The 13296-nt window shown below is 44.3% G+C and overlaps 1 protein-coding gene across 3 annotated transcripts in view; it reads left to right on the top strand.

Moving 5' to 3' along the window:
* Positions 1 to 12870, top strand: part of LOC8029663 (ralA-binding protein 1) — a 59344-nt gene extending 46474 nt beyond the window's left edge. For 2 of the 3 annotated variants that reach the window (XM_029968188.4, XM_042290905.1), the window contains exons 12-15: positions 5364 to 5586; positions 8505 to 8568; positions 9971 to 10033; positions 12393 to 12870. In XM_029968188.4, coding sequence (XP_029824048.3) covers positions 5364 to 5586; positions 8505 to 8568; positions 9971 to 10033; positions 12393 to 12503 — 461 coding nt within the window. In that variant the 3' untranslated portion in view covers positions 12504 to 12870. The remainder of the gene's footprint in view (positions 1 to 5363; positions 5587 to 8504; positions 8569 to 9970; positions 10034 to 12392) is intronic. The other variant, XM_029968189.4, reaches the window with a different exon arrangement.
* Positions 12871 to 13296: the final 426 nt, after the last annotated feature.

The following is a 13296-nucleotide window of genomic DNA, read 5'->3' as shown; positions in this document are numbered from 1 at the left end:
TCAGTGTCCGTCGTACACGCACGCTGGGGTTGGCAAACCACGGAACGTGCTCAGTTCCAGACACTGTTAGGGCCGGGCTGTTCTTGTCACGACAGCGATTAAGGGGGGACATGGCCTCGGAATTCAAAATTTTCAGAAAAAAATGTTTTTTTCAAAAATGATATGTTTATGTTTATTAACTTCCAAAGAATGGTTTCAGAAACTTTTATTTATAAACATGCTGGATTTATCTCAGAATAAATTATTTTCAACATGTTGGCAGCCCTCCGAATCAGCAGGGAGCAAGTTTTTTGTGTTTCTTATTTAGCGCTGCTTCATACTCGTTTAGCCTAGCCAGAACATTTCACCCTTACTGGAAGTGCCATTTACTCTAGATTTAGCCCATAGAAGCTTTCGAAGTTTACAAGTATCAATGGCCAGGAGGACCCAATACATCGAAACAGAAAAAATTCTGAAAATTTGGAACGAGCAATTTTATTGGCTGAGACCTGAAACAGGGTTTACGATTGGTCCTTCCCGGTGACATGATATTGTGTCGTCTTCAGTAACACCCCTTTACAGTATCTCCCATTTCAGATCCTATTCCTGCTTTGCTGCTCTTTCTCAGTGTGATTTGCCTCTTAGTTCTTGCCAGTTTATCTGTCAGGGAATGCCTGCTACAAAAGTTAGCAAGCCTACAAACAACACAAACTGGTAGCTATTGCCAGGGGAACAGGGAAGTCTCAAAGAGTAAGGTTCTAACAATGCGCCTGGTGAATTTCGCCTACCTCGGACCCACAGAAAAGAAAGAAACCTAAAGTTGAAACTTTAAATGCATTTTTCTCAGTTTCACTTTTTGGCAGGAAATGTGGTGTGAGGAAATGTATCATTGGACATTTTGAAAGTGTGAAGATTTCATTCAGTGCTGTCCTGGACTGTAATTTCCTGAGGAACAAGTTAAGGTACTCATAATTTGAAGAAGCTAAATTCTTCATGACCAAAACTGAATATTTTAAAACTCAAAAATTTGTTAAAATCGTTTGTTCTTTTTGGCTGTTATTGTTTTTATCTAAAATTGCATTTTCTACAATTAATTTTTACCTTAACTTGCACTATGGGTATCCTACTTCACATTAAACCAAACATTTTGTGGATTGCAATTATTATTTTTCTTAAATACATTTCCTAATAAAGTAACTTTTTTCTGGAGCTTGGTAAGCATAGTATGTTGTAGAGTTGGCCGATAAGACTGAAACTATGGATGTCATCACTCCTAATGGGGTTCAATTCACCCTGAAAGTTTGAATCAATTTGAGACATTGGTTCAAAAGTTGACCCTCCCAGGCCATGTCCCCCCTTAAACGCCCCGAACTCTCGTCGACGCATTTATTGTTACAAGCTCGAACCAAGCGCTTACACGGGACCCGTGTCGAATATACGAGCCGCATTTGAATATCGTCATCAGGGTACAATATCGTCATCCGGATACTCACTGTGAACACGTCGACACTGCAATACCTGTGGCTACTTCATTGGGGTTTGCAAAGGAGAGACTGAAAGAAAAAGTAAGTTTTTATTGTTGCGATTGTGCCGTGACATAATGCTGGTGCGAGCGAGTATATTTGGTCACACCAGTAAGCTTCAGTAAAGTGAGAGACATTCTATCGCCCCTTTAAAAAAGCAGGGCCACAATTTTCGGACTTAAGTTGAATAATTGCGGAAATTCACCCGTGTCACCCACAGACTGAAGAACAGAACATTTTTTCTTGAATGAGCAAGTTCTTATCTAAAAAAGAGTTTGAGTTAACCCTCGATTCTCGCACTGTCCTTTGAGTGACACATGGGTGTAATACGTCGGTTCCCCTTGGGTTCTGTCTTCTGGACCATCAGTGCTCCCTCTGCGATTGTCGACTTTACGAGGGCTTGGCATCGCCAAAGGTTGCGGTTTGCGATGGAGACAAAAGACGGTTTGAACGAGGAGGGTGGCAGCAGAGGGAGTGGTTTTGTCGGCCTCCGTTATATGGCATCACAAAAGCTTGAGGTAGACCTAAGCACTTTTTATGAGATGTGAATGCGGAAGCATGCAAGTCGCTCGTCCGCTCCCTTTGTCGTCTGCTCGTCTGCTCCCTTTGTCGTCTGCTCGTCCGCTCCCTTTGTCGTCTGCTGTGTACTTTTCGAGCGCAGCGGCCAATGGGAGCCCCGTTGACGCGTGCCAGCCAATGGAATCGAAGAATCGCGGAAACTAGGTGCCGTTTTCGCGCTTCAAACTGATGACATCAGCTCACTGCATGCAACCAGTTAATGCTTTCGCATTAAAAAGTTGTGACGCCATTTAAGCGAAAATAAAAGCTTTTGCTTGATAGTCTGCACCCGGTGTTTACTCCATACCCGGTGCATAGTCCGCACGCCATGCATAGTCGACACGAAAATCTTCTTATACATGGTACGCCCTGACAAATGTCTGCTTTATTAGCTCACAAAGAAGCTTGTATTGTACATACTGTAAACGACTTAATTTTCGCGAATCGGACCAAAGCTGAAAATTTTAAAATATTCGCAGGTTCTAATTTTTGCGAATCGAGTGTAGCTTTCGTAGCGTTAACATTTTGCCTGAATTGTTCGCGGGACATATTTTTTACGTTCGTAGGCGATTCGCAAAATTCGCAAAAATTGGGTCCTCGCAAAAATTTAGTCGTTTACAGTAAACCATCATTAACTCTTTAAGTGCCTTGGATGAGCTGAGCTCGTTGGCCGCTTTCTGGCTAAAAATGCTATGGACGAGCTCAGCTTGTCCACTGGTTTTTCCAGTGGCCCTCAATGCCATGGACGAGTTAGGATCATCCGAGTAGTTTGCGGCGCTGATCGTAGATGGCAGCACTCGTATTAGTTGGGGCATTTTTTTTCGCCGCCGCTGATTTTTGCGTAATAAATTTTTAAAATTTTATCTGTAATACTAGGAGAATAAAACTTCTAAATAAAAAACAATAAGGCACTTTTAGGCAGGGTTGGGCAGAAATACTCAGAAATGTATTTGGAAATACAAATACTGGGATACACTAAAATAGTAGCTAAAATACTGATACTAAAATACATCTGTAAAAACGTATCGTGATACATATCTGAAATACATTTTAAAAATAGGCAAAAAGTCTTTGGAAATACAAATACAGGAATACATTTCGGGAGGGCAGAAATACAAATACAGAAATACTAATAGTGCAATACATTTTTCAAATTTGTTTGAGACGCCAACTGAGATGAAGATTGAAGTTTGAAGTGGAAGTTTTTGCTCCTCCCGTAGGCTTTGCACATTGCCTTGAAGGTAGTGGTTTTGGACGACAAGGTTTCTTCAATGGGCTCAAAAAAAGGAAAAAAAAAAGAAACGTTTCATCAAGGACTGACTGCGGTCCCTTCCCTGACATCCAGTCTGTCTGACAAGGGATGTGAAAAGACTTCGATTACTAAATAAATTTTATGTCACCCTGAATCTCATCAAGACTTCACCGCGCCCGTTTCCAATAAGAACGCCCATGTCAACATTTATCACATGACGTCACGATGAAATTAACTGGTATTTTTCAACTGTAGGTTTGGTCTTGAACAAGAAAATTTACCACACTGCTGTATTAAAGAACAATTACATACTTTCGTTGTGGGTTACCTAAACGAAGATCGTGCAGGCAGTGCCATTTGGAATTTTTGGGAATAGAGGACCACCATTTTGGAACAGATGTAAACGATACGGTGGCATCCCCGTTCAGAAGGTCCTTCCTGCCGACCCTCCGCCACCGACGCATGGATTGCAGTCCGCAAGTTTCACCTAGCATCATTCAAACAGAGACTTCGTGGATTGCGACCTGATATTGCCGGCATAGGTGCGAGCTCTCCGAGAAACGGCGCGCTCGAGACGAGTCCTATGTGTACAAAGTCTTGGTCGGTATAGCTAGGTTACGTCTGACCCCCCTCCTGGATTTCGAATCACCAGAGCAGCGGGTCACGTACAGGTCGGCTGATGACGTTCATGAGCTGTGCAATATTACGGGCGCAGCCGCATACGCATTCGAATATGTGTTGAACTTTACTGAGTGAGTCATCCTACTATTTCAAGTCAACCACCACCAGGCTCGTGCTGCAACGGACTGTGACTCAGCTTTGCCGGCTGGGTGTGCTGTGTACGCTAAGGCAAGAGAGTCGGTTAGCAGCGGGCGTTAAATGTCAGCAAACAATGACTCGAGAGGTCCCTACCTAAGGACCTGCGGCAGAAGATATTCCGAATCTTCTCCTGGCTCGCCACCTGGTTCGAGTCCCCGACTACGCAACACTTCTCGGAAGAGAGAAGAGGACGCATAGAAAAATAGTTTGCAGAATCAAAAGGAACCTTGGTCCGCATAGTAACAATACCCCAGCAACTCCTTTACCCTGGTGCCTTCAGAAATAAAAAGAAAAAAAAAAGCGGTTGGGCTTGAATTTTTTTTTCCGGAGGGGGGGGGCGAGTATTTCTCAAAAAATGTAACGAAATACATTTCATCCCGAGTGTATCGCGATACAAAGAAACATTCCAAATGTATTTCGATACAGAAATACAGATACTGTCGAAAAAAATGTATCGCGATACAGAAATACAGATATAAAATGTATTTCTGAAATACTATCGCGATACATTTGTATCGCGATACTGCCCAACCCTGCTTTTAGGTTACTCTAAGAAAACAAAAATGACACTTAAGGGGTATCCACACGAAGGAGAAATCCGCCCCTTTCCTCCGCGGAGCGCGCATCACGTGAGACGTACGTCATCCCTTTCTGACGCCTCGCGGCGTGTTCTCCTCCGTGGCGGAGGCGCGGAGGCTTCCTGCTGTCAGCACGAAAGGTCTGCAGGTGCACGCGGCGGAGCCGGGGACGGAGTTTCCCGGGTTGTTGACGTCACGACATCCGTCCGCGGAGTTCTCCTTCGTGTGGATACCCCTTTAAAGGGTTAACATACTCTTTATTCACAAAACATGTCACGTCTTGTCCTAATAAACAGTCTTGAAAAACACAATTCCTCTATAGTCTGCACACGTAGATAATCCGCACAGCCTAAAATTTCAACTTTTAAACATGTATAGTCCGTGGACTATAGCCCAGAAAATATGGTTTCCCATGACGTGGCACTGTGGTTCCGACAACCGCCACACAAAAGAATGTGACTTTTCTTTCAAGATTGCACGGCGAAATCGCCATAGTTTGGGGGAAGGTGGCGCATGTTTTCTCACTTGTGCCGAGACAAACAATATGGAAAATAGAAGCAGCGAATTCTTGCAACGTTGGAATCGTCGCACTGTCCTTTGATGTGCGAGTGTCGTTTTTGATGCGTTTTAAGACGACTTCTGTCTCGTGTGCAGCAGGCGAGACAGACTTTGTGCCTCCCGCCGAAGCCAAGCTGTCCGAGGAGGAGGAGGAGGTTGACCCCGAGATGGTGGTGATGAGGCAGGAGGAGACCGAGCTGCTGCTGCACCAGGAGGAGCTGCTGTCCCTGGGGGACGAGCTGAGGCGCAAGATCGCTGCAGAACGGGCCGAGATTGAGCGACTCAGGAGCGAGATCGTCGAGTACCAGAAGCTGGCCAAGTGAGATCTTGCCACAGTGCTCTCCTCCTCTCTGTGGCGAACGGGGCAGGAGCTGGAGTGTGGGGTTGTTTCCCGTCGACCTTAAAGGTCGACGGAAAACAACCCCACATTCCACACTCAATAGAAAAACATTGTTTTTGTGTGCCAGTATGGGACACGTATGCGATGAAGTGAACTTCCCCCGAGAAAAAAGGATTCAGAAACATCTTTCAATTTCGGCGTCGACACCTCACAATAGGAGCATGTTTCGCAATGGGTCTTGCGTAAAAAAATTTTTGCACTGATAATGTCTTTATTAGATTTTCTGTCCAGGCACTTGAAGCAGTTCCTTTAAAGAAACGATTGGGGATATTTTACTTGACCATCTTGTTTCTTGTACACTCTACCTCTGGATGAGTGATAATTTCTTGTTGGGAGGCAAGACATTCGGTTCATGTTGCCGTGTAAAGTTTTGTTGTGTGTTTTCCTTGCCTCCCATTTCAAGATCACATTCCAATAAAGGAAGAGCCAGACAATATTTCAGGACGACCGAGTGAAATTTATGCTTTGCATGATGTCTCCACCCTAACTTGTGCAAAAAGAAAATTTGTTGAAAGGTCTTAAGTATTGATTTTTGTCAGACATGGAAATTTTCTGAATCCGTTATTTAGTATGTAGTAATAATCTAGTCTTGTGCGAATATTTGAATTTTCAAATAGTAGTTTCTAATAATATGCTAATCAATACACTCGCTTCGAGGAGAATTAGCTTCGAGGTGCACATACCATTTGGCTCGCGGGACCTGCGGGGATGGCTTCCCTGCAGTGCACTGGTGCTCGGTGAAAAGTGCATGCAACGAAGGGAAACTCGTTTCACAATTTTATAAATCTTGCCTCAAATTAAACAAAAAAATAATTTGACCCGCAAAAAAAAAAAAAAAAAATGTTTTTTTTGGTGGTACCTTGCGCTGCCACAAGAGGGCGGGAGGCACCGTTTGTGGAGACGTTGTACTAGCTGTCTATTGGATGACTACAGATTCATCTCCAAATTCAAACCTGTTGCCCTGCCTAGTACAGTCCAGCCGCGTAGTCGTGGATTTGTTGAAACTTCCTTTGTGACAAGTTGCCGCACTTGACGTAGTTCGACACCCATGCTTGTTGGACGTCTATCGCCTGGTCTCGGAGGCTTTGCAGCGCAACGGCGTGCTCGAAGCCTCGAAAGAAGTACTTTGAAATGTTTTAGGGGCGAAGCTCCTTAGGGTCTGGCCTTGTCCGTCCGGCGTCCGTGCTCACATCGATCTTACTGGTGCTCCAGTTCATGAGCTCACGTGCTCACGTGCTCGTGTAGGAAAAAAAAAAAATTATGAAAAGAAAAAACAAAAAAGAAATGTTTGTGCAGTCGACAGGATTTGAACCTGTGCAGGGAGACCTCAATGGATTTCTAGTCCATCGCCTCAACACTCGGCCTCCCCTACTCAAGAGCTGAGGATGCCATGGATGAAACGTTGCATGTAGCTGCTCAACGTCTATACAGGAGAAGGCGCTGCGGTCAAATGCGTATATAATCGCGTTAAACTTTGCATGCATTGGCTCAACGTTTACAGACAGGAGGGCGCTGCGGTCAAGTGCTCAAATGCGTACATAACCACGTTCCATACCACACATTCTCTTTCTGACATGGATGAAAACGAACAAAAGGCTCGGCATGCTGCGGCTCAGCGTCTACGCAGACAAGCACCACCAGAGCTTCGCCCCAATAGACATCATTCACCACGTGGAGATGCGGTCATTTTAGAGTCGAAGACTTCGGAATTACCGTGCTTCGTGTCATCCAAGAAAGAGAAGTTTGGATTTTGCACCACGTGTACGGGACATGCAAACATTTCACACAGTGGAGAAGCTGATGTTAAGGTGCACAATGTTTCGCACAAACATGGGGGCTATATGCGGGCCGCGAGTACCCAGCTGATTATGGTAAGTTTTCATTCTAAAAAAAGCTTACCAGGTCCTTCCCACCCCTCCCGCCGCGGGAGTTTTACAAAATTGGAAGTCGACAGGTTGGCAGGCATGAAGAGTATATATCGGACAGCAATGTCTCGACAACCCGCATTCATCGTTCAACTTTTTTTTTTTTTTTTTTTCACATTTGAAATAGTAGAAAAAATATTTGCATATAGTGAGCAGATTTAGGTATAAAAACCCTCGATGGGATGGCTGCAACATATTTGTTGTTTACACGCCACAGTCGATATAGTATAGTCATATTAAAACTAATCGAGCTTAGAAATGGACAAATGGAAGGTTGGGAATGACCTTCACGAGTTCGGCTGAATTTTCGTTTAAGCACGGCGGACTTCAAGAATCCATTTGATATTTGATTTGGAATTATTCGACCAAAACCACTAGGATTCGCTTCAAACTCGAAATCCACCATTCACGTGGGGGCGTAATAATCGCCGATTTAAGCGAGTGAACAAACCTTGGTCCCATTACGGTGCCCAGAACATGTCTCCAACAACCGTGCTCACCGCGTCCGAAAAAGCGGTCCTTCGATCTCCGCTTGATGACGTCGTAGAAACTAAGCCTACCGGTCAAAGATGCACTCCAGCCAACCTAATCTTATGTGGAGCACAAGTCGGTCCGCATCTTGCGCAGGGGTTGCTCTGAATGGCTCCGACGGAGGCACGTGTGTAGACCTCGATGCTAGCTGCCTAGCTGCCTCGAGGTGTGCCCACTGTCCTTTCAGTCGGAGCCAGTCGGAGCTCGAGAAGCGGACAGACTTGCGCTCCGCATTGGCTTTGTTTCTTTAGCGTTTCGGCAATTGTACTTTTGTTGTAGCTCTGTAAGAATGCTATGTGGCTAGTTTTCTTTTTCGGTAAATGCAGCACGACCTCCAGTCTAAAAATCGCTCGTGTCTCACTTTGCTTCGTTTGTTTCCAGGTACAAGCAATACTCCGTGGAGTCGGCCGAATGCAGCAGCTCTGGGACCGAGGGAAGCGAGAGCGTATCCTTGATTCGATGCCGTCTTTATTTTAGCCTAGTCCAATTGTAATGGACAAATGTTAAAAAGAAAAACTATCTGCGCAGATGCCGTAACACCCTTTTTCGTGCCTCGCGTCGTAATGCTCTGTGCATTTATGTGTCGCCCAGGTCGTTCGTTAATGGGAGCGTTCCCAAACATTTGAAGATTGAGGAATCTTCATCTCGGAAGTGTTGGGCCAGTTGGCACCCATTCACAATGAAAAACGGAGCGCACAAGAGATGCGGACGCAGGAAAGACGAGTGCAATGGACAAGCACTCGTCCATCGAGCTCGTCTGTCTCGTGTCCGCGTTCTTCGTGCGCTCCGTATCTTCGTTACAAACCCGTATCTCCTTCGACCAGCAGCTGAGGATCCCCTCCTGGCATTGATGAGATAATGCGGTGCAAAACCCCACTGAGATAGTAAACGATAATGCAAATTAATAGGGAATGTGTGGCCCATAGTTACGCACCAGTGGGTGGCTCAGGTCTGCTAAAACCGTTTTAAGGGGGGGAAATAAACCTAATTTTTGGATTGTTTTCAAAAAATTTGTTTCAAATTTGAGGTTTTCAGTTTGAAAAACTACTTACACATCCTTATACTAAATTTTATAACCATGTGCCAAATAGTTAAGTTAATATAAACTATTTTCAACACATTGTGAGGCAGTAGTGGAGTTCAGTGTTTGAATGCATTTTTCTCAGTTTCACTTTTTGCTGCAAATTTCATACGAACAAATGTTTTGTTTGAAGGTAAAAGTATCCCGATACCACAATCAAGATGTTTCTGAACTGAAATTGACTGGGGAATTGGGCTATCTACTTTATTTTGCTTTTAGCAAGAATGCTCATTGAGAAAAAACTATGTTTTCAAAAAATGACGTAGGACAAATATGCATCTCATATTTTGAGGTACTAACTCTTCCTGAAATATTTACATTTGAGTTATAAAAACTAGATAGCCCAAAGTCCCACATCCCCTGCTCTATATGCGAGCAGTCAAGATGGTGCTTAATAGCTTTATTTGCATATCATGGATTTCTTAACGAAGAGTGACGCACCTTCTTATGCAGGTTTATTGAACTGTTCTAGAAACCTGAAAGTTTGCACTATACACATATATGTGATGTCAAATCTCCCCTGCAAATTTCATTCCGATCACATGAGTAGTTCAGAAGTTCAGTCTCTAGCCTTAAACTGGAAATACGCTTCGGGGCAGGGACAGTCGAGGAAAGCTGGGAGATCGAGGAATTCTAGTCATAACCCATGGATGCTCCAGGTGCCGAACGGTTCTGCCTAGAGTGCAAACATACCTCGTATTTCTCCTGTACACGCTTCAAATGTTGCGTTTTTACTCCTTCATCGTTCCTTACCGCCGACGTTCAGGAGGGTGAAGACGAGCTAAAGCAGATCCTCTCTCAGCTGATGGACGACAACAAGCAACTCTCTGTAAGTGTTGGGAAGGGAGCCATTATATGTGCGGAAAGGTAATTTACTGGAACAGAAAAAAGAAAAATTTATTGCCAATAATTTTTTCATTTTGACAAGGTTTCTATAATGGAAGTTTGTGGCTCTCTCGAGCTAGGGCTGTACGTTTTCTTACACACAACGAGTCTTCGCACTCGTAATATTGCGAGTGCCAGCTCTTTTGGACCGAACGTCCACAAGTTTAATCTGAGTGTACACTTATTTAATCCAATTTGTAACCGAAATAATTGGTTGCAGTCCAAGTAAGTACACTTATTTAATCCAAGTTGTAATCGAAATAATTAGGGTGGGGGAATTTCAATCTAAGTTCCCCAAATTAATTCCAGTGTCATCCATTTCTATTCAAGTTGCTCGTTTTAAATTTGTCCAACTGCCACGAATTAAACACCGACGGCTGCTCAGCGATGGAACACTAAAAACTAAACGATTGTTTTTTTTTTGCCAGTTTCTGTAGAGTGATGAATTCCATAAAATATGGTGTGGCCTTCATCTCAAACATCTCTTACTGTGAAAAGTTGTTTTTGACATTCAGGTCAGGCGCCAAATGATCAAGCCTCTAGAGCAGGGGTTCTCAAATGGAGGTCTGCGGACCCTTTGGGGTCCCCAAAGGCCTTCTCAGGGCCCTTGAAGTCCTCAATATTAGTCAAACTTTTTTTTTTTTTTTTTTTTTTTGTGCGAAAGTTTTATTTGTTTTATTACGCAAAAAAACGGCAGCGTTGTGCCCAAAAGAAATGCATGTGCCTCAGAAATAAAAAAAAAGCACAGCAACGCAGATGCCTTGTCGCGGAAGCCGGCATGGCGCTCAAGGTCAAAGCGGATGCCTCAGAAATAAAACGCAAAGAAAAGCGCAGCAACGCTAATGCTGCGTCACGGAAGCCGGCGGGGTTTGTCACACCTGCGCAGTGGGGGAGCGTGACGTCACCGTTAGAGCGCTTTGTGAAAAAGGAAGACATGATGCGCTGCTTGTAGAGATGCCTTTTGCATTCCTACATGCGAAGGCATCTAGGAGGGCAACTACTTGTGTAGGAATGCAGAGGCATTCCTACACGTAAGTAGTCTGAAGTGCCTCTGCCAAATGTTTTTCAATTGATGCTTTCTGTCCCGCAAAAGTAAATAGACCTACCCACATGTGCAGAAAAAGGAGGGTTGTTTATTTTTTTGTTTCAAAGTTTCAAAGTTTGTTTTCATGCATTTAGTTTTCTTTCAATTTACCTTTTCGTCATTGTGATTGTTTAGCACCCCTTCACTTCCGTCGATCCGTAAGGGATCCTCAAAACATCAGTGGTTGAGAACCGCTGCTCTAGAGAACTGGTCGAAAATCGTTACAGACCCCATAGTAGAAATTTGCTCGGACGCTCGTTCACCGGCAGACCAGCGGCATTAATACCGAACGTGGTACTCTTTTCGATCACGTGGTCGTTGCTTGATTTCCTTGTTGCGAATTTTTGCGTGTTCCTTTTCATGTCAAATGCCGTAAACGATTGGTCACCCCTTGGTTGTCATACTGTCGCACTGCGTACAAACTCAGAATAGAGCTTACAAACATGTTTAATAAATCGCTATAGTTTCGGACTTTCGGCAGCCGTAATATATATAATAATAATAAAGACATGGCACAGAACTGCTCTATGTTCATGCTGCTCCAAAATGTTTAGCTTTCCTGATACCAAGGTGCTCCAAAACGAGCTTGTCCCTGCTCCAAAAGGGGAGTTTATGTGATATGAATTGCTCCAAAATTGGGTTTTGCTTGCTCCAAAAATTGCTCCAAAACCTAAAATGGCTGGACCACCACTGGGCATAACCCCCTTACCCTAATATGAGCATATACGTACAGGGCATTTCACCAACGTCCGAAAAGAATTTCACGGAAAGGTGTCAGGCTGGCCAAGACAAGTATAATGCAAGAGTGCATGCGCAACTCAGAAGCGAATAATCTTGCCGGACTTGCAGTGCTTACTTTCAGGACGAGCCTCGTATATTGCGAGTTAGATGCAGGCAGTCTTCAGGTTTAGGTTGGACAAGACAGTCACTAATCTGCGCAGAGCTTAAAAAAAAAAACAGGTTCGACTGCAAAACTTTTATGGGATAGAACAGGTTTCAGCGATAATGGTCGTTTCAAGATTGCCCCCAGATAATAAAAAACAGCAGATGCTTCACTTCTCCGGAAAATTCGCAGAGCCGTGCCCAGCACGACTAGGTTTCGGGGAGCGTTCCTGGCAGATTTGGGTTCTTTTTTTTAATCCGACTGGCACTACTAAACTTCCCGTTTCTCCTAATTCTTGTCTTCCGTTGCCCTTACTCCGCGATTGATTTGGTGCAGCAACAAGCGGCGGAGCTGAGTCAGAAGATCCTCAAGGAGCGGGAGGCGTGCGTCGACATAAAGGTGAAGATGCGCCTGCTGCAGAACGAAGCAAAGATGCTGAAAATCTGATTGACGCCGCAGCCGCCGGGAACAGGCGTCCCGTCAAAGCATTTGTACTGCCAAATCTCTCCGAAAATTCATTCCACTCACGTTTTTCTCGTCAAGTCTCTCTCATTTTGTTTTCTCACTGTAGGTGGCAGTGTGTGGTATCTTGCAAAAGCTACTTGTTTGTTGCGGAGCTTTCAAGGAGCCAGTTCATTTGATGACTTGTCGAGATTAGTTTGTGCGATGAAGTAGGTTGTGACTTTTTTCTTTTTCTTCCGGCCTAGTTTTTTTAGTGCAACTTATCGACACAACGTGCTGTGTATTTATTTTAGGTGACGATGCTGCGTTATGAACCTAATAAACTGCAGTTGCATTTGTTGGTGCAAAAAAATTGCCTACTTGTTTTCTTTTTTTTTACCATGGGAAAATTCATAAGGAATAGTAGAATACCACAGCTTGCCAACTTTACTGGCTTCACTTGAGGTAGTGGTCTTATTGCAGCTCTTTGGCACACATAAAGTATAAGGGCACAGAATCATCTGCAGGAGCTGGGGAAGAACCTGCCGAAATTGAGGTATTGCTGAGCAGCTCAGTATACACCCTGCCAAATTAGTTTAAACAGCGAAGTAGCTATACTTCATTACACCTTGGGTCCGAGCGCAGCCGATGTCATGAGCCGAAGGGCCAATCAAAAAGCGCAATGTCATGGCGCATCCTCTCCGCACTTGATAGGACTAGCCGCTGGAGGAGCACGCACAGAGAGGGGGCGAATACCGGCTGGTCCTATCAACTACACAGAGCACACCATGACGTCATA

This window comes from Ixodes scapularis, unplaced genomic scaffold (genome assembly GCF_016920785.2).
Source record: "Ixodes scapularis isolate PalLabHiFi unplaced genomic scaffold, ASM1692078v2 PGA_scaffold0__279_contigs__length_252992795, whole genome shotgun sequence".
Classification (NCBI taxonomy): Eukaryota; Metazoa; Arthropoda; class Arachnida; order Ixodida; family Ixodidae; genus Ixodes; species Ixodes scapularis.
The sequence above is the reverse complement of the archived record's forward strand: the minus strand, read 5'-3'. Positions and strand labels throughout refer to the sequence as shown.